General features: G+C 38.0%; 1 protein-coding gene across 10 annotated transcripts in view; it reads left to right on the top strand.

Moving 5' to 3' along the window:
- hdac4 (histone deacetylase 4) overlaps positions 1–22454 on the top strand; it is a 532576-nt gene that overhangs the window by 290987 nt on the left and 219135 nt on the right. The window contains exon 1 of one of the 10 annotated variants that reach the window (XM_059647108.1): positions 8045–8149. The exons of 7 other annotated variants lie outside the window; for them this stretch is intronic. In XM_059647108.1, coding sequence (XP_059503091.1) covers positions 8146–8149 — 4 coding nt within the window. In that variant the 5' untranslated portion in view covers positions 8045–8145. Of the gene's footprint in view, positions 1–8044; positions 8150–8285; positions 8411–8982; positions 9074–22454 lie in introns of those variants that run through there. 2 more of the 10 variants (XM_059647110.1, XM_059647111.1) reach the window with 2 other exon arrangements.

Genomic DNA, 22454 nt, shown 5'->3' with positions numbered 1-22454 from the left:
AGATTGGACCTTGAAGTAGCTTTGGGATTGTGAAACGGAAACTAGTTTCAATTTACTTGAATTGTCAGCCAGAATAGTTTAATGGTTTCAAAAACCTTGGAATAGAAGTCAGAGGACTTTTTCATGCATAATCATAGCCAGCAAGAATATGCATGTATAATAATCGTTCCTGCAATGAAATCAACAAAAAACATTTCATTTTTATTTTGATCAACAGACCTTTGGGTGAATTTCCTGACAAAGCTTAATTTTATTTGTGACTTAAAATTCTATCCAAATGTGAGTACTAAATCTCCTTTACTACAAATATGTTGTAATAACTTCCAAAATTGCTACTTACGTGAACACACCATAGCATCCTTCATGTAAACGCACGGCTATTTTTAGCAAAGTTTTTTGATTGCCATTGTGCAAAGATTGTAATTGGCAATTGAGATCTCTGCTCCAAAACCTATCTGAGGTATTGAATAACAACTTTTTAAAGTGTGCTAGATCACGTGAATATTTGTGGCATAGTACATTCATTCTGCCTTCAGAGCGAGTTATCGCTCTGAACCAACATCAGTAGTTACGGTGTCACAAACATATACTGGATCTTTGAATCAATGATCTGCAGCATGTAAATTAGTGAATGATTATAGTGCTTTTCAAGATTTGGCCATTATTGTCTCCTGTAAATTTCTTTCATGTGAAGTGAAAATGAAACTGTTGCCTCTTGCAAGTGAACAATAACAGTTTGCTATGATTTGCAAAGTAATTGGGATGCATTTAGCAGTAGTTTTTAAACTAATTTTTCTCCATCTATTGTATGAAATGTGAATATTACCTTGTATTCTTAAAATTATTTGTCCACTTCAGTTTTGTTCAAGGCTAGTACTTCACAAGAGAATGAATACTGTCTGTCAGTGCAGGTACCACAATAAGTACAATGGCAGTCATTTTACCAGATAGAAAGTGGGATGGGCGAACATACCATATTCAGTAGTAGCTTTTCTCCTTGGAAGAGGTTATGAATGTGAACATGAATTACCACTGTACAGCAGATAACCCTATAATTACATCTTGTTTAGTTTCATACCAATAAAATACTGAGCACTGGTAATAACATAGTAGTTATGAAATGTAAAATGGTCCTTTAATCATTTTATTCGAATATAAAGCATTTTGAATTAAATTAGTATAAACAATTTTTAAAACAAAAATTATCCATGCAGTTTTGTAAACCAATTTGTCAGTGCCATTCATGTAAACCAAAATGGGTCCATGCAAAATGAAGCTCCTGAAATCACGTTGGATCACAGCTAGATGGCTGTCATTGAGCTATGAATCTGTCATATACTTGCTGTTAGATATTAATTGACTGTAAAATGTACAGTAATATAGTTTTCAAAAATGTATTAGAAATTTGTAAAATACTAAAGATTCTAAGGTTTTGGAGTAAATCTGTAGCTCGGGTTGTGGGTGTTGAGCTCGGTTGACTTGCCGAGCTGGTTTGTTGTTCCGCAGATGTTTCATTACTCTGCTTGATAACATCCTCTGAAGAAACATCGGTGTGTTTTTCGGCCTGATTTTTAGACTCTGGCGTCCGTTGCGATGGATTGCCTCACTTCGGGTTTCCTCTGTAGTGGAATGTGTATGGGGTCAAGTTCAACGTGTTTATTAATAGCATGCTTCGTGTAGTGTCATGCTTCCAGGAATTCTCATGCTTGCCTCTCCCTAGCCTGTCCCAGGATCTTGGTGTTGTCCCAGTCAAAGTTGTGATTCTTCTTGTTCATGTTGATTGAAATGAGTATACACAAACTAGCTACAAAAAGACACGACCAGTACTCACTCCTGGTGTCCAAAAGGAAAGATGATAGCACTTATTGGGATTTCCGTAAGGTCATGGAGCATGACATGCAGTTAATCACCGATTATTTATTAAAGCAAATTCTCAGACTTCGTCTTCGAGCAGACACATTGATCTGAGGCTGCAGTAGCTTGAACTTGGCGCTATATTGATTTCAGCATGATTGGAATTATTGCTAATTGCTCTTCTGGCACTATTTGAATGCCATGCACTGTACTGTTTCAAAAAAAAGCTGAAATGTTGTTTTCTGAATTGATTTGTGATTTGTACGTGGAAGCATTAGTGATGTGCACCTTTTGAGAGAGGCTAGCTGTGAAAGTAGGGGTAGCCCACTTCTCAAGCCTGGTGTCCTTATACAATTTAGAAAAAGATTAAACCTATTCTAAATTATTTTTAGTAAAACCATGCAAAGTTAGCATTTGTGTGCATTTGCAATAGTTTGCACATGGGCAGCCGCAGTCAGATCATCTAAGAGGGTGGGGAATTTTTGCGGGGTTATTTTGGTTTAGCAGAGATGTGTTTTTTGTTTAATTAATTAGTGCACCAGTCCTACCTCTTGCTTAAGGCCTAAAATTGTAGCTTATATGTGTGAATGTTTTGGTTCATACAGGTGTGTTTTGTAACTCACTTTAATAGATTGATTGATGTTGTATCTAAATGTCTGTACTGATAGTTTAACTCAGATTACGTTCAGACCAACCCTTGGTTTGAGGTTGCCTCTATCTATTTAATACATTATTTTAAGATGGAGAATATTGGTATGCAGTCAGAAATCCTGATACTCCAGTTAAATATTGTGGTATGGCAGCAATTGAACATAAATCAAATGACTTGATTGAAGGAGCCTGCTATCTTTTATAGTAATTGGAAGTGTAGGTATTTAGTAGAATAAGAATTGTGTAACCAATAATTAGGCTCATTTCAATTGAATTTTGATCTCTTTATTTAGCTTTGATAAGAAAGGTCTAACTGCACTGATTAAAGTGTGGCTTTTGCAGGATCTGCCTAATTACATAGAATCTGAACAACTTGTAAGCCTTGATAATAAAATGTGAGGCTGGATGAACACAGCAGGCCAAGCAGCATCTCAGGAGCACAAAAGCTGACGTTTCGGGCCTAGACCCTTCATCAGAGCTCCGGAGGGAGGAGGGTAACTTCTTCAGGTTTGGGTAACCTGGGGGGATGATTGGTGGTGTTTCAAGCCCAGGTGACAACCAAAACAAAGGGTAAGAAGTACAGTAATAATTGTGGTGCATAGTTAAAGAACTGCTCACACTAGCATGCCAAAAATTAGACGCTAGAGTCACAGACTGAAGGCAGGGAAGAAACAACATTAAAACATCTTGGAACAGAATGGTGGCTGTGGCTGGATAAAGTCTACTAGTGGACAGCTGATCTCATCTGATTCCTCTGCTATCAACAAGTCCCAAAGTCCAGAGCCAGTAGTAGACAGCTAGATCCAGTAGCCTTGGGAAGAACAAAGTATCCGCCAAGACAAATTGTCTATAAATTTCTGGAGGCCAAAACAAAACTCTCAGTTCTTGTTTTTTCTAATTATCTAAAGCACATTTTTGACACACAGGCAGCAAGTTCTTCATTCTGCATTACACCAATACTATACTGACAACTTGAAGCAAAATATTATTTTAATGCCCCAGGACATTATTCATTTGAGGTACACAGAAATTATTCAACTTGGTGGTTAAAAAAAATGCAAACACACTTCCCCACATTTTCAAACCAAGGCTTACAAGTTTCAGAGATAATGGGAACTGCAGATGCTGGAGATTCCAAGATAATAAAATGTGAGGCTGGATGAACAGTTTGTGCTCCTGAGATGCTGCTTGGCCTGCTGTGTTCATCCAGCCTCACATTTTATTATCTTGGAATCTCCAGCATCTGCAGTTCCCATTATCTCTGAAACTTGTAAGCCTTGGTTTGAAAATGTGGGGAAGTGTGTTTGCATTTTTTTTAACCACCAAGTTGAATAATTTCTGTGTACCTCAAATGAATAATGTCCTGGGGCATTAAAATAATATTTTGCTTCAAGTTGTCAGTATAGTATTGGTGTAATGCAGAATGAAGAACTTGCTGCCTGTGTGTCAAAAATGTGCTTTAGATAATTAGAAAAAACAAGAACTGAGAGTTTTGTTTTGGCCTCCAGAAATTTATAGACAATTTGTCTTGGCGGATACTTTGTTCTTCCCAAGGCTACTGGATCTAGCTGTCTACTACTGGCTCTGGACTTTGGGACTTGTTGATAGCAGAGGAATCAGATGAGATCAGCTGTCCACTAGTAGACTTTATCCAGCCACAGCCACCATTCTGTTCCAAGATGTTTTAATGTTGTTTCTTCCCTGCCTTCAGTCTGTGACTCTAGCGTCTAATTTTTGGCATGCTAGTGTGAGCAGTTCTTTAACTATGCACCACAATTATTACTGTACTTCTTACCCTTTGTTTTGGTTGTCACCTGGGCTTGAAACACCACCAATCATCCCCCCAGGTTACCCAAACAAAGCCATAACTGAATGTCCCTGCTCACCTATTATTGTTTCAAATAATAAATCTGACTGCCAATCACAACATCCTTTCTGTTCCAAGGACAGCATCTCCAGAATTCCAATGGATTACCCATGACAATTCCCCCTGATATTTCACTTTAGAATGTCCAATCATTTACATCCTTATTGGATAATCTTGGCTTTATAAATTGACTTCTTGGTAGCAACCAATACTTCTCAAACATTTTCTCCACTGTAACACCATTTTAATGTTTAAGAATTGATGTGAATGGTGAGAATGGTGAGGGTAGAGAGCTGTTGAGCAGGTACTCCTGATTTTGCCCACAATTATTTTGAAGGTTCTGAGGTTTTGGAGCTGAGACTCGACAGGTACAAGTAATCAAGTTTTTTGCCAATCCCACCAGAACCTCTGTTGAACAATAATTATTAAAACCACAGTTTGGGAAACCCTGACCTATCCCTCATAAGGTGCACTGCAATATTTTAACCTCTTCCACAAGCCTGTGCCTAATCACCTTCCTAATTCTTTTCCTGGCTTCTTGTATCTCCTTTAAAATCTGTCTAGCACCTATCCAGTGGAGATGTTCAGAGCCATTTCCTTAATTCCTTCCTTCTGTCAGTCTGCACCGAGATTCATTCTCTGATTTCTTACTTGTCTTGGCCCTTTTATCCCTTGCATCCTGTAAAGCTTTCAGCATTCCCACACTTCAAACTATGAATATTGAATTCAAACCCTCACTTTCCAATCACTCCGTAGCCTTACGCCTCCTATTTCTAAAGCTACCTTCTGTATTCCTCAATTTCTGACCTCTTGCACATCACAGTTTTAATTGCTGCATTATAGGGGGCTAACGTTTCAGTTACCAAGATCTCTCACTTTGGATTTCCTACCAGAAATTGCTGTGCTGCCTCAAGTCCATGTGATATCATTTTGAGTATGTTTGATGCAAAAGTGATGTTGTCAACCCTTGCCAAGTTGGGCACCATTCTATTAAATGTTGTCCAGCATTGTTCATCTTTGCCGAGACAGTCTATTGCTTTTAGATCAAAGAGCTAACCCTAATCTTCTCTGATAAACTAACTGCCTCCAGACAAGCTGGATGCTTGAATTGCTGTCTTTTTCTTTAACAACAGGTACGAAGAGTTTGTGGACTTCATTGTTTTCCAGTGAGAAACCATTGTTGCTATCTCACCTGCTTGCTATCTTGTTATCTTGTCATCTTGTCCAACTTGCAATCCTAGCAAAACTCCAACTCTTTCTAGTTTGCACTATTTTACCTGCAGTTTGCCTCTATGGTGGCAAAGTGGTAATGTCACTGGACCAGGAATCCAGAATGCCAGACAAATCTTCCAAGACACGGGTTTGAATCCCATCATGGGAGCTGATATCTGATGAAATTTGGATTATAGTAAGTTAGTCAAAAGCAACCACTGTCAATTGCCAAAAAAACCCCTCGAGTTCGTTCAGATCCTTTTAAGGAAGGAAATTTGCCATTCCTTATCTGGTATGGCCTATATGCAACTGGTGACTCACGGTAATGTGCTTGACTCTTAACTAAGAGATGGATGTTAAATGTTGACTTTGTCAGTGATGCCTGTGTTCAACTAATTTCAAAATGCATCTTGTTCAAGCTTATAGGATATTTTTTGACTTTAAACAAAATAAAAGTTCAGTTTTCTACTGCAGCTGTGAGCCTACAACTTATAAGAATTAGTTTACAGGCTCAGCTGGCATTTTTTCCTTCCCATTAATTAGACCTGGATTTAGTCTAGTTTGAACAGTTAGATGCACTGTGCTCATTTTGTACATCTAAACCAAGTTACTTTGATTAGTTGCTTGTTTTCATACATTCAAAACACTGGTCACTGATTCAACAAAAATACAGGAGAACCTCTTAAAATAATTGTCCAGTTTATCCTCACTTGTTCACATTTGCTGAGTGGAGAGATGAGAAATTTCTTAAGTTAGAGCGTAGAATGCCTTTTATCATAAGGTGCAGTTTTTTTCAGAAACCATTGCAACAGGGAGAATGGATAACTGTTTACAGCAGGTGAAAACAAAGCAGTCTAAGAAGACAACAACACAACTGGAATAGTGTTAGATTGTCCTCATTGAATGTTGACGTAGACATGAGAGTTAAATGACCCTGTAGAGTTCAGTGTTTTGTCTGTTCAACTGTAAACCAGTATTTGCAAACACAGTTGTCAGCTCTAGTATGTGCACTTAAGAAATATGAGCTGTGAACTTTTTGTCGTCTTCTCCATGTATTTTACATGAAACCTGTCAACAGAAGTTTGTTCTTCATCCCTCAGTTGTAAGGAATATGTTCATTTAATGATGTAAATGCTTAAAAGGTGAGTTTGAAGAATGTTAGTGGTCCCCAAGCCTCCACTTGGTTTCCCCAATGTAGAGGAACCGCTTTGCAGAACACCTCCGCTCACTTCGCAACAAACAACTGCACCTCCCAGTCGCAAACCATTTCCACTCCCCCTCCCATTCTTTAGATGACATGTCCATCATGGGCCTCCTGCAGTGCCATAATGATGCCACCGAAGGTTGCAGGAACAGCAACTCATATTCCGCTTGGGAACCCTGCAGCCTAATGGTATCAATGTGAACTTCACCAGCTTCAAAATCTCCCCTTCCCCCACCGCATCCCTAAACCAGCCCAGTTCGTCCCCTCCCCCCACTGCACCACACAACCAGCCCAGTTCGTCCCCTCCCCCCACTGCACCACACAACCAGCCCAGCTCTTCCCCTCCCCCCACTGCACCCCAAAACCAGTCCAACCTGTCTCTGCCTCCCTAACCTGTTCTTCCTCTCACCCATCCCTTCCTCCCACCCCAAGCCGCACCCCCATTTCCTACCTACTAACCTCATCCCACCTCCTTGACCTATCTGCCTCCCCCTCTCTCCCTATTTATTCCAGAACCCTCACCCCATCCCCCTCTCTGATGAAGGGTCTAGGCCCGAAACGTCAGCTTTTGTGCTCCTGAGATGCTGCTTGGCCTGCTGTGTTCATCCAGCTCCACGCTTTGTTATCTAATATTTGGTTCAGGTGGTTTTATATAAGTGAGCAATTTTGTACCCCAGCTCGAGACCAGTTGAAAAGTTTATTTCCTTTGCTATGATTCTTGAGGAAGTTTTGTTTGGTTGGTTTTATCAATAACATTGTAGCACTTTGATTTGTTTGTTTTGTTTGGAAAGCTATAAAAACTGCATTTATTTTCAGAGTAAATTTAGGAAGTGTATTGAAGCATCACCATTCCAAAGCATCAATAGACTAGAAAACACTCATTTGCTCAATTCTAACTGTTTGTTTCAGATGGTTTTAAAATGTTATTTTGTAAATTATTGAGATTTTGTCTTTTAGAAAGTTTCAGTTTATCATTTGCCCTAAATTGTAGTAAATTTAAAACCAAGACTTTTTCAATCCCCAAAGTCTGTTACTGAGTGTTAAGTATGCATGTCAAAATATCTTTCTTCAAGCAGTAAGATTTGATTGGCTGTATTATAGAAGTGTTAACCAGTGGGTTGCTAGATTTAATGATGTTGGCAAAGCTATAGTAGGGTACGGCTGCTCAGGGACTAGCTGTATTCACCAAATTTCCAGGAAATGGGCGACTGTGCAGTAAGTGCTCAGTATGCTCGGGAGAGTGTTCTGATGTCATCATCACTAAAGAAGCAAATAACACAGGCCAAAGCTGGCTTGTTCTGACTGAAACTTAATTTCTTTCCCATTAACAATTACCTCAAGTTTCGAACTGCAGTAAATGGGTAAGGTAACCATGGGTACAGTCTGCCTCATACACTGAATGAGTGATTTGTCTCGGCTTGCATTAGCTAGGAGAGAATTTTAACTGTTGTACAAAAGGAAAGCTGAAGAAACCATTTGCAGCTTGTAGACATCAGATGTTAGCAGGGAGCGTCCTGGAGCACAGCCTCATTTTCTGTTCTTTGCTGCAGCGGAATGTTGCTCAGTCTAGTTTCCTGAGAATATCTCTACTGCATGAAGTTATGGTCACTGATATTTCGATGGTAAGAGAGGACTTCCCTTTCAATTTCCAATAGTAGGATACTATTTTTCCCCTTCTATTGAGCTGCTAGGCAACATCAAAAAATGGATTAATCTTAGATTAACTGGCTTAATATAGAAGCTGCAGGCTGTTCAGTTCTAAGGGTTTAGAGTAAAATATTTCAGTTAAAACAATTTCTTTCTGATTTTTTTTCTTAGAAAATAGTGATAATTTATCTGTTAAGAATTTAAGGCACTGTGTTTTCTTCTACTGTGCTTTCTTTGCAAAAGAGTGGAAATGTGACTTAATTTTATTTTCTCTGTTTGGTGTATGGGTTCAGATATTTTTAAGTTTTTTATGGTTTTACCTCTGATTATTGTCTGTTTTGTGTGTGGGTGTCGCAGTCAGGTGCTGCAGGAGCAGTAGGAAGAACCTGTAGCTAAAAATAACCCTGATATCATTCCAAGGCAGTTATTGACATTTATTGCAACGTAGACTTTAACACATCAAAATTGTTGCTGTTCCTTTTCATTTTCTTACTAGGCAGCTAGGAGGACACTAACACAACAATGTAAAAATAATAAATATGCCCAGACAGGAATGAGGTAGAAATGTTGCTATTTCTGTGGGTCATATATTTAATATGACACTGTTTTCATTGGAAATCCAGGATGTTTAAAATTATGTGAGTAAAGCTTCTATTTTTATTTCAAAATGTCTTTTGTATGGAGGTTTCAGACTATGCCAGATTGCCACTAGTAACCACCACCTGTACCTCTCATTCACTTGTCCAAAAAGGAGTTATAGTCACCTTGCCATGTCCTGTACTTGTTTAAATGAATTGAGTAAAGTTATCTTTTGAATATGTACATGGATATATCAATGTGAAATTTGAATTGTGGAACTGTGCTGATAAATGTTTTACTGGCTTAATGTCCGGGTTTGCTGCATGATACCTATCTCTTAGATGACTTGACCTTATTTAAGTTGACCATTTGACCATTCTTGCAGAAGTGTGACTTCCTTAGTTCTGATTTTGAGCCAACAAAAATATCACTGTAATTGGGATATTAATATAAATTTATGGTTTTGTGCTCTGGAATATTGATAAATTTAAATTTTTCACTTGAGTAGGAGAGAAAAATATCCCACCTTAACCCTATTAAATAATTAGAAGACAGTAGAATTGCACTGGAATTTGAGGTAGATGTTTCTGAGCTCTAGCAGATTGTTCTGTAGCAGTGGGATACTTGGCTATTTGTCATGTATTGTTTTAATCACTTGGTGACTGCTACAGATTTGTGCACTTCTGTACTCCATAAATTTTTGCTAATGGCCTGAAAGGTAGTTCATGGCGGCCAGTCCATGCATGTTCTGTTTTTCCCCGTTCTCCTTTATCTTTTGTTTAATTTTCTCTTCAAGATGGTGATTTTTCAGAATCAGCAGAACCCACCCATTCTAAACTTGTGTCTCTTTTGGTAACAATCACTCAAAAACAATTCCAGGAACAAAAAACTAAGATAACAAGATGTAGAGCTGGATGAACACAGCAGGTCAAGCAGCATCAGAGGAGCAGGAAAGCTGACCCTTTGGCTCTAGGCCCAAAATGTCAGCTTTCTTACTCCTCCGATGCTGCTTGGCCTGCTGTGTTCATCCAGCTCTACACCTTGTTATCTCAGATCTCCAACATCTGCAGTTCCTACTATCTCTGAAACAAAAACTAAACTGCTTCTTCTTCCTCCCATTGAGGTGGCCTTTCTGTGCTTCCAGCTGGGAGCTACTAAAAGCACAGACGAGTAAAAAGAATCGCTGCAAGTGTTGTTATCTTTATTGCTCAATAACAAGCTAATACAGTGTATTGTGTACTAAACCATTGATAGAATTAAGATTTCCCATGCTTTTTTTAACAACAGCCTTGACTTAGTTATATGTTGAGTTGCTGTAATGTTTTAAAGTGATTTAGGTGGTGCACTGTACTTAAAAAAGGCTACCTGGCAAAGTCGTACTCCATTACCTGGGTAGAAAAGAGACCCATTGCTGGCAAAGTTTGGATAACTGCAAACCTTCAGTGCTTCAAGGGGCATTATATTCTGTCAACAAATATTCCAACTTTGCTTAGTATGTGAAAATAGAAAGCATGATTGTAACAATTATTGCTATCAGATTTGGAAAGATCTAGGATCATTGGTGACCAAACCAACAAATGGCTGATGTAATTTAAGATTGGTTAGTGTAAAATAATTAAAATGAGAACAAGAATTAAAAGGAGGAATTTTACTCAATAGAACATTGACATTCAGTATACTCATAGAAAGAAACCTGTGATATTATTGCAATTACATTCCTAAACTTGCATCCCAGTACTTGGAAGAGTTAAAAGGCAAACGAGAGGGTGAATTATAATATTACAGGGACATAATAGAAATTAAAAGACTGCACGTTGCTAAACAACTTACTGAGCAGATTCTATTTTGATTATTGTTAAAATGAACATTTTCCTTGAGCGCACAGGCAAACCACAGTACTTGGTATCGGTAATTTAGGGAAATTAGTTTCTACCGAGACTTCTGAATGATATCCTTAAGTTGGCCAAGAAATGATTGTGCAGTGTTTAAATACAGGGGACGTGAGATTAGGAGGATAAACATGAATCAGAACGTTGAAGGGCCACTGACTTGTGGAACGTATTGTTTGGTAATCATTGAAGCACAGCAAATAGCATAAATCAGTTCAAGAGGTAATTAAATGCATCTCTGGAGAGAGAAGAGATTGAAACACATGGTTAGGTTGCTGAGTAGGGTCAGATGATTAAAAAGGGAGTTGGTTTATTGAGACCTAATGGCTTATTCGTATTACTAACAAGGTTCTATGATTCTAGCATTGAGATTTCTACAGATCCCAAATATAGTGACATCATTTATCCAGTTTAATTAATGTTTCCTCATTCTCCACATAGAGCTATTTTTAATGTATATATTTTCTTAAATCTTTATGTTTCTATTCATTCACTCTTAAGTGAAAAGTGAGCAATTTGTTTTATCTGTGAGCTGATTTGAAAAAAAATCTTGAGTTGGAATCACTGATTGGACTTGAGTGGTCCCTTTCTGTGAAAGTGAGTGAAATGTGTGGGACTAGTATGAATCGAGTTCATCAGCCCAAGCTACAGTATAAACCTGTTGTAGTTTATGAATAATTAATTAATGGCCTTGATCTCAATTATAAACCAAGGCTATAAAGAGGCAAGATTTTTGCCTTCCCAACAATGTTGTCTTAATATACCACTGAAAAACCAGAATAAAGCAGCCTTTACTTGTGTAAAGAGCTAAAACTCACTGCCATCCCTCTTTCTGGTATTGCAAACAGTACATAATGTTTGCTGTGCACGCTGCTTCAGCTGTTTATAAAATCTCTCTGCATATTTTTCTGCTTTATTTCTCCACCTTGACACGACTCATCCGGAGCTCCATTTCATTTGTTACTTTGAGTGAAGTGGCCAAACAGCAGCAGGGGCGAAGACAGTAGGTTTGAAGTACACAGAGTATTCTTTTGCAGCTTCTTTTGCTCTTGGAGCAGTCCAAAGAGCAGCAGCTTTTACACCTCCAACATTTGGAAAATCACCAGAATGGCAGATTTCCAAAAATAAAAGATCTCTCAGAATTGTTATGCATGTAATTAGGAGCTGAATTGTGGCTGATTTACCAGAGCCAGTTTACTAATACATGACAGAATCAGAATATCAGTCAGCAGTTATTTGATATCTGAGCTTTGCTTGATACTGAAATTAGATATAAAATGTTGTTCTCAAAGTATGTGATGATTTATAAACTTCTGCAGAAAACAACGTCTTATTTTAACAAAAAGTAGATGCTACAAGGTGAACGTGGTATGTTTTCTCTGCTGTGTGCTGTAAGATTAATAGAACTTCATGTACTGGTGTCAATTTGGAAAGGTGTTTATCCAAAACAGACAGAGAAAGATTTTATGTCGATGGCTTAATTATCTAGTCACTGCATTGTAATGAGTATTGTTAAGATTTTAGTGCTGTGACACAGTATGGGAGGAGCACTGAAGCACAAGGTGAAGGAAAGTACAAAACCCATGTTTATTTTTAGATTCCATTTCTGACGACAGGACTCTGGGGTTGGTTAAACTGAACTTATGGCCTTATCATCTGCTGTTTTAAAACCTGCAGTGTTGCCCATCTTCAGTTTGGCATTCTTTGCTTGTGTAGCTTTTTGATAGTACCAATTTGCTAATATTAGTATACCAATGACTCCCCCCAAGATTATCAGCTGTACAAATGTAACACACTGCCAAAGCCAGTATGACTGCTTTGCTATTACATGAGATGATATTGAAGCCTATTATCATAATTGACATCATTACTATAGGGTATCGTGACTGAAGAGGTGAATGGATAACTAGTCAATCCAATTGGTCAAGAAAGCAGAGTGGGGACTGATAATATAGTTCAGGAAAGGACAGCCATTTCAAGTTAATACGCGTTGATTTTGAAGTGATGGTTAAGGTGGATGGGAAGTATCAAATCATAGCAAGTTCCCTGTTTGTGGTTCCAGAATGTCTGTTCCCAGTGCAAAAATGAAAAAAGTAATCCATATGCACATGCACACTTACATCCATGACTTCATTTTAGCACAACATTAAATTTCAAGCTAGTCCTAAGATTCGGAAAATCACAATAGCAGTTATAGTATGCATATAAATTTATTTGCAAATTCACACTTTTGATGGCTGTTACATATCCTGGATTCTCTACTGGTGCAGTGTGACGTTTAAAATGTGACACAATCATAACTGTACACCAGAAGTGCCAATTTGCAAAGAAATTTGAAAACCACTAATTATAATTGTAGCTGACTTTTCCAAGATGTTACAACTAATTTCATGTAAAAAAACATGTTATTGTCTGAATACTTGATCCCTGATTAGAACAAATTTTAGTACAACAGGCACAGGGTTTTTGTCACATTGGAGTGCAACTTTGGCCCTTTTGAACTGCAGCAGTGTGTCTACCACTAGCATTGCCAATGAACACAGCCTTACAGTTCCATCACAAGCTATACAGGTACTAAGGTTGTACCACCTCTCTGCCATCATTAGTTATCATGTATTGACAGCAGTGTATGCTGTTGTCCAGAATGTTTAGCTTCCCTAAAATCAACGTGTTCCACTGTAATTCAGATTTCAAATATTCTTTGGATATGTTGCCTTGTTGCAATTCTTTTGCTGAAATCCGCTAGGCCAGCATATTGATGGTAAGCATTATGTGAAAGTAATCACATTTTGGAACTTCTTTTTATTTACTCATGGGATGTTGGCATTGTTAGCTGGCCAGCATTTATTGCCTGTACTTAGTTGCCTTTGAGAAGTTAGTGGTGAACTGCCATCTTGAACTGCTGCAGCCCATGTGCTCTAAGTTAACCCACAATGCTCTTAGGGAGGGAATTTCAGGATTTTGACCCAGTGACAGTGAAGGTGTAGGATATATTTCCAAATCAGGATAATGAGTGGCTCGGCGGGCAACTTGAAAGTGTGGATGTTCCCATGAATCTGCTGCCCTTTTCCTTGTAGATTGAAATGATCGTGGGTAAGGTGTTGTCCAAGGATTTTGATGAATTTCTGCAGCGCAGCTTGTAGACAGTATGCATGGCTGCTATTGAGCGTCAATGGTGGAGGGAGTGGATATGGTGCCAGTCAAGTGAGCTGCTTTGTCTTGGATGGCATCAAGCTTCTTGAGTGTTGTTGGAGCTACACCCATTCAGACAAGTTGAGAATATTCTATCACATTCCTGATTTGCACCTAATAGGTGGTGGACAGATTTTGGGGAGTCAGGAGGTGAGTTACTTGCCACAGTATTCCTAGCTTCTGACCTGCTCTTACAACCACAGTTCAGTTGAATTTCTGGACAATGGTGACAATGATGTTGATAGTCGGGAATTTGGTGATGGTAACTTGCATGGTGTGGAAAACAACATGGAGTATCTTAGGCTCTGTGCAGAATTGAAATGGCAGTTTTCATATTTTTAATCTTAATTGTAATTTTGTTACATTCAGATGTGTTTGAACTGGAGTCAACAGATCATACATTTTAATTGAAGTATGACAGAGTTGTGCTCAAATGATTAACTATTTTGTCTGTCTTCGGTTTTCAACTTGATGGAGGAGACTGGTGACAGCAAAGCTTAACTGCCACTAAAATACAAAATACAGCAATTTTTTAATTGATCAGCATCAAGGGACCGGTTTTAAAATATTCTCGTTGATCGTCAGGTCCACATAATCACTGTAAAAACACACTAAGAAATATAAATATAAAGCAAGGGATATTCATGTCCCTGTTATACTTTATTCATAGCATAAATTACTTAAATAATAATGCAACTTTGCCTTCAATAAAACTTAGTGACGGAGAACCTTCTCATTTGCACCCACAGCTGACGGTTCAGATATCAGGGAGATTGCAATAATACAGTAAACTTTTGCTATTTGTGTACAAATTTTGCCGGTATATTGAGAGTGCTGGTTCATAAGGTGGCGGATAAAACAAAGTTTGCTGTAGTATGTATGATGCTTAGGGGAAAAAGTGGTGTGGAACCTGAGAAGTTAAGTCTGTTGAAGGGAGGTATATGTCAGGAGGGAAGTTTGCATAGGGAATTGTCCAAAAATTCAAAAAAGGATACAATAAAGGTAATCTTGAGAAAATTAAACTGCAGAAAATTTTTGGTCAAAATTGTTTGCACTGAAGTTCCAAGAATTGCCCTCGAAATGATTTAAAATGAGAAGCTAAAAGAGAATTTGTTTGTGCCACTGCCATCAATACTCATCCTTAATAAGCTAAATGTTGTGGCATAATAGGAGCATAAATAGATTTTGATGCATGGTGATATAGGACGTGTAAATATTGGCTTTTTGGAAATCTGTGCTGGAAGTCCTTTATTATTAATTCCATAATGAAATCAGATGTTTTTGACCTCTAATAACTGCTGGAATTCCACAGCACAGCTGTGCTCTTGGTTAGATGTGTATTGTGCAAACTTAAATCGAGTTGCACGTATAATGAAGACACAGGATCCATACTGGAATAAAGGACCTCGGTTTGCTCCAATTCATGCTGAAAAGAGGAGAAACTTGGCTTTATAAAGCAGTGTTCACAACCATCCAACTGGTCAAAGCACTTGCATCCAAGTGCAATCACTGTTGTAATGAAGGACGTGCAGTTTTCAGTTAGCATACTACAAATTTCTATAAATGGCAACGTGACCATACCCAGATAATCCACTTTTGTGATGTCAGTTGTGGGATAAGTTGTCAAACAGGGAATAAATCTGCTTTCGAATAAATCCACCTGAATAGTCCAAGAGGATTTTAGTTTTTAATATCTGATCCAAAAGATGGCACCTTTGAAATTGGCAGCCCTCTGAGTGGAGTGTTGAGATGTTATTTTTCGGTCAAGTATCATAGTGGGACATAAAGAACTTTGTGGCTCAGCTGAGAGTGCAGTCAACTAAGCCATGGTTAACACAAGTAATTGCCTTATACTTCAAACTCCCTTTTGAATGTTTTGTAAATTAATTAATTTGGGGAAGAACAGGAAAAAGGCAGGAAAGTGGAGTTGAAGATTATCAGATCAACCATTATCTCATTGAATGATGGAGAAGTCTTGATGGTCTAAATGGCCTGCTTCTGCTCCCATGTCCTATGGTCTTGTGTCAGCATAGAACCTTTGCAGTGAATAGCCAACAGATTCTTGACTGGAAAGTCTGAAGTGTTTCAATCTATGCTTTCTATAGTGTTCTTTAGCATGTAGCATTGTGGTGATTATATGTAGATATTATATTAAATATATGTAATTATGTACTGAAGTAGTGTACCCATTTCTATTTGACGCTAGATTACCCATTGTTTTTGCAGCTCACTTGCTGGTTTTTCATACAGCCATTGTCTGAAAATTGGAATCTGAATGTAGCTTTTGTGCTTTCATGACCATCTTGAATACAGGCTGTTTTCATAAGTTCTTGAGGCAAATCGTATGAAAGCAGTTTTCTATTTTGCCATAAAATATTCATGAAATACAAGCCTTTTGTATTGATGTGGCTTACATTAAGTAGAAAACTTCTTTCCAGATTTCATGAGGGCAGGAGGAGGTCAGCTGTAATCAACGTTGCTGTCAGGAACTTATGGCATTTGACTTGTTTCACGACCATAGAAATGTACGAGTCACGGCTAATGCATCAACAACAGAGCATGGCATTTAAATTATCAAGAACTCCTGAATTTCAAAGCCAGAAAATGGATAAATTAATTAACAACTCTTGAGCTATGGCTAATATGCAGCAGGTAAAATTACTGAAAGCATTCCAAGTTCACTAAGTAACTGCGTTTTTTGAATCAGTTAAGTCTACATTACAGAATTTCCAAGTTTTTTTATACACAGTTAAAAGATTGCATAATGAAGAATATGGGATAATAGACGAGATGCAAATCTGACCCACTGTTTTAAGTGTCTTGATAAGAATGGTGGTATTCAGTTCTCCACAGAAACACACGAGGGAATGGAAGGCAATAAGAAATTGTTTCACTCAACTGTGTTATTGTCTGCTTTTAATGTCACCTTTTACTGTCTAGTTCAAAAGAGATGTCTGCATTCAAATTATTTACTTGCCCATTTTAGTGACAAATTATGCATATCTGAGACGTAGAATATGTTAATAGAATTCTAAATAAAAATTATACTGATGTTGATGAGCTGTTTGTAAAGATTTATATACATGCTAAGCTGAAAGGTTTCAAGAAAAATCTGGCAACATGTGAAAAAAAATTAATATGAGGCCATATAATGTTGACTGAAAATGTAGTAGGCCAGTGATCTGCATTTGGACTCCTTATTCCAGATTATGACAGAAATTGAGAGTTCTCAAGTGGAAAGGAACTTCCAGCTTTAGTCAGTGTCTATTTCATGTCTTTTTAATGTGGCAATGATAATCATTTAGAAGAGGCATTGTTTGCCCATTTTCTTCTTCAAATCCCAGTTATCACTGAATCTGGAATTGGCACAGATCAATCTTTCTACTATTAGAGGATGAATGCCATTGAGCCCTCTAGTTAATCATTCCTGCTAAAAGAAAAAAAATCCCTCTAATATTGCATAGCATTGTTCAATTTATCTTATAGCAATAATGAGAGCAGAAGTCTGGAGCAGTATTAATTTTGGTACATTAAGCAAATGAGGCAGCTTTCATTTAGCTATATTAATGTGCAAAATGTGTTGGCATTATATGCTTTTGTGTGGAATACTTAAAACTATTGTAGACCTCTTGAAATACTTTGAGAATAAATAGAGTATAAGCAACAAATAATTTTCCTGAGGTTGTATAGGTGTAATAAATTCCCAATCAGAGAACAAAATCTGGTGTCAGTTGACATTCAGTCCTACCTATTCTTATTGAGAGGAGGCTTGCCATCTGTTGTTTAAACACTGTTTCATTACATCCCTTTTAATGTAGAAGATGGTATGGGAAGCAAATCTTTTTATTAATACAGATAGCATTACTGTAAATTGATCTATATCAGGAAATGTTTTTCCCCTCCTCCTATGTAGAGGAAGGTTTTATTTTTTAGTGTTCCTATCTTATTTAGGGTTTCTATTCTGAATAAACCTTGGTAAAAAGTGAAAGGATTGTCTTTTGGATCATTTTTGTAACTCCAGTCCGTTTAACACTGTGGGCACAAAGAAGTAGTTGTGACACAAATGTTGTATGTGGGTTAATGAGTTTGTTTTAAAACAGTTTATAGTAAAGCATGCTTCTATTTATAGCAAATGTCAAAACTTAGAAAATAACCAGCAATATAAACCACAATTTAAAAAACAAAACCTAGCCCCGATTGTTATGAAATTGTTTACAGACCAAGTCTGAGTCAAAAGTCTTATATTACATTGTCCTGCCAAAATGCTTTAAGACAGTTGTAAAATATCCAAACATTACAATACGATGTTGATTCAATAACTTATAAGTAACTTAATCACACTCAAACCTGGATTGTAAAACTATCTTAGATACCATTCTGGAATATATGAATGACTCACTTTTTTTGTTTTCTGTTTGTGTTAAAATCCTCCTTAAATTTATCAATTAAATTGTGGTCACCCCAATTCCTTAGACAGTTGCCATGTTTTTGTGATGCTATGAGAAGGACACCACAGAGCTTAAATTTCATATTCATTTAAACTTTTCAGGATGTTTCCATAGACAATCCTGCAGGATCTTACTGTGGTTTAATACAGCACTGTCTTACCTTTGTCGAAAATCCGTCAAACAACTTCTGCTAACTACACAAACATGATGTCACATGCCCACAGACTTGCATAATCATGAATTACCAGTGCCCCCCATAGAGCAGGTAGAAGTTACTGAATGAGAAGAAGAAACTGGAAAGATAAAGGTCATTCAGCATCTGACAAACAAATTGCGAGGTTTTGTTGGGTACTTTTGAAATGTTTTCTTCACTGTACAACCTTTGTAAGAAAGGTATTGGTTATACAGTACTGCTATACAGTTTGTGATATTGATTAAGTATTACAAATCATGTCAGCCTTGTGTCCTGCAGTACTTTGTGTTGAAGAATTTATGAATATTGAATACGAATGACCTCATTCAATCTGCTGTAACATTTCAGGTAAGTAGCAGATTGCTGTGTGTGAAACAGCGTTAATCACGAGGGTTTGGAAGTTTACCTTTCTCACACTCAAGTACGATCGTGATGTGGAGGTGCCGGTGTTGGGCTAGAATGGACAAGGTCAGAAATCACACAACACTAGGTTACGGTCCAACAGGTTTATTTGAAATCACAAGCTCTTGGAGTGCTGCCGCTTTGTCGGGTGAAGTAAAGAGAAGCACTCCGGTGTCTATAGGTGATCAAGAGTGTCAGTCGGTGTGAGTAAAGTGTCCACAACTTAATAGCAGGTGAAGAGATGACACATAATTAAGGTAGATAAATAATTACAAAACACTGAAAATGAGGCAGTGCTGGAGACAAACCAAATGACCAGAATAACAGAAAAGGTATAGGAGTTGCGTGCTGAAGGTTTAACTGAAGTAACAAGTAATCCGAAACTGTATAAACTAATTAAGCCAGAGATGGATCACAACAAGTTATCAAGGTGTTGCTGTCAAAACCAGACAGTAAGAATTATTTTATAGATATAGAACAGTATGATGGGTCACATGTGGTGCAGCATGAACCCAAGATCACGGTTGGAGCCACTTCATGGGTACAGAACTCGGCTTTCAGTTTCTGCTGAGTGATTTTGAGTTGCTGTGTGTCTCGAAGGCCACACTGGAGGATGCTTTCCCGAAGATCAGTGACTGGATGCCCTTGACCACTCAGGTGCTACCCGACTGGAACCTGACAGTCTTAACCATTAACAGGCACCTATTATTTGACCTGTGACACTTCCATTCACACCATTTCAATGATCTTTTGATCTCTCTGGTTATAAATTCTGTGCCTGAGTGCTTCTGTTCATTTTGCTGGACAAAGCGGCAGCACTCTGAAAGCTTATGATTTCAAACAAACCTGTTGGACTGTGACCTGGTGTGACTTTTCTGGCCTTAAGATCATTTAGCTTCCGCCTTGCAAAGGCAGCTGTGCAGATGTTGATTTGAAATTGAACTTTCCCCTTTGTGGTTTTGTGTTTTAGAAGTTTTGGAGTACAGTCGAAGAACACGCCATCCTACATAAACAATGTAAATAGATCCAAATGGCATATTTGGTACACGTCACAGGTGGTTGGGGTATGCCACTAGTAAAGGGTAGAATCTTGCGAAGAAAAATTTAAATGTGACTACAAATTACAATCAGTCTCTGTTTTTCCTGTAGATGCCATACACACTACAGGTGTAGTAGTAATCTGCTTAAAGACAGGTCCTCCGTTCATTTCTCCAGGCCTTATTGACTAGCATTTAATTCTTCAGTTGGTCATAGGAGCCTCCGATTTGCAATTTCAAGTTGCTTAATTTCATCAGTCTGTTCTCCATTCTGATTTTCTTCAATCATCACCTTCAGCAATTCCCATGCTTTAGAATATGATTAGTGCAGTCTTTGCTTTTTCTTGATGATATTCACAAATAATTATTTCTCCTCCAAAATCTTTAGAATTTCTTCATTGTTTTTGTGTTCTGTCGAACCAATCCCCTCCGTCCTTGTCCAGCACATTCATAATTTCTAATCTTTTGACCATCCACTTCTCTTAAAGTCTGCAGTTTGGCCATGTACAATTCCAAGTTGCAAATCTTGGTAGTTCTTTAGGCTTTCTACTCACTCTTATACTGAGCAGTTCTGTTTGGGGAATATATTCTTTGCTACTGCGAATCTCTTTTTGATTTCTTTGATGGTAGTCATCTTCTGACGTGATGCTTCTCAGGTTCTTTCATTGTAATACCTGTTCCAGCTGTTAATTAATGATTGTAGGCTTGATGCCTACTATCCCATTATCACTTCTTCCAGTCTTTATAACTATCATCTTTTTTACATTAATTTTCATTCCATAAATCTTCACATTCATTTATTTTGGATTCTTAACTTTGTAGATTTGCTGTGCTGATCATGTGCAAATCTGACCCCCTACATTAATTGACCTTCTACTTTCTGACTCCTTTCTGTACATTGACTAGTGCTTCCGCTGTGATCAATGCAGAGGTCCAGGATGAAATTTATTGCCTAAGGCTGTAATCATTTTTCAGATGCATTATATTGTGTTATATTGAGACCTATTTTACACATTGCCTCAGGTAGTTACTTTTTTTTAAACATGTGAACAATGAAAGCCTAGATATAGTTGCTTCATTCAATCAATAGCATTTAATCATTCTAGCAGAGAATGGAATACATTTTAATGTGAACAGCTTAACTTTGTATTGGTAGCATGAGGAGGGGTATTGCTAATAACTAAATTTTGCTACAGTATTTTCCTGTACCTTTGAGTTTCAGAAGGAATTTCTGAACCAGCTGGTGCTCCCTATATAAGGGCCTCAAATTCTCACTTGAGAATTTGCACCTAGTTGCTGTTGTCATTGCATGCCCTCTTCCTCCTCTTAAAGCATAATGTTGATACTTGTCAATGTTATAATAAACTTATTAATGAATTTAAAATTATAATAAAGGAGAAACAAGTGAACTAATGGGGCAGATTCTTGTAAGATTCTGAGTGATGTGGGTTGTGGTGAGATTGTTAGCTAATGCATTGAGGACCATCTGAATGTAAAGGGTCTCTCCACCATCTTTTTACACTTTTCACAATGCTATGGTGGGATTCACATTGGGCAGTCGCAAGATTCTAATTTACAGGGATTGTCATTTGTTTTCACTCCTTATTAACACTGCAACTTATTAATATAAAGACTCCCATCTTAACAAGCTCACCAGACAAGCTAGACGTCAAGAAAGTTCGACAAAACCAAAGCGAACTCCTGATAGATTCTGCTTACCACTTTCTCTGAACAAAGTCCATATTGAAAACTGGGCAGCAATATCTGAGCACACTGTCTATGGGTACCAGCCCCACACAACCATTTGACTCCATGGAGATTGGCATCTGTCATGTGCCAGCCTCTAAGAAGACTCATCTGCAAATCTCTTGATGCTTTTGTATTTCAGTGCTGTACCTCAAACTGCACTGGCAGCTCTAATTGTATTACTGTATCAAGGACACTGCAACAGGGACATGCTCCCTGCTCATGGACTACTTGACCAAGCTGAATCACTGGCTTCTCTGCTCGATGTCATATGCTGACTCACATTGACTCTATCTGGATGCTCCCAGCATCCCTGCCATGCATGGCCTTGCCTTTTTGTACGTTATCCTCTCAGCCAGAGACGCCAGGATTGTATTACTGCTGTCTTGCTTTGCCATTTAGTAAAGGCACAACGCTAGGAGGCTTGTCATAGTTGTCAGCAGGTCTCTATCAAGTTGGGGGAAATAGCCATTGCAGGGTTCTTCCAGCACAATAAACCAAGGGCAGATGGTGATACTAGTCCTGGTTGGTGT

The sequence above is a fragment of the Stegostoma tigrinum genome, chromosome 7 (assembly GCF_030684315.1).
Source record: "Stegostoma tigrinum isolate sSteTig4 chromosome 7, sSteTig4.hap1, whole genome shotgun sequence".
Lineage (NCBI taxonomy): Eukaryota > Metazoa > Chordata > Chondrichthyes > Orectolobiformes > Stegostomatidae > Stegostoma > Stegostoma tigrinum.
This window is presented reverse-complemented; position numbering and strand designations above follow the sequence as displayed.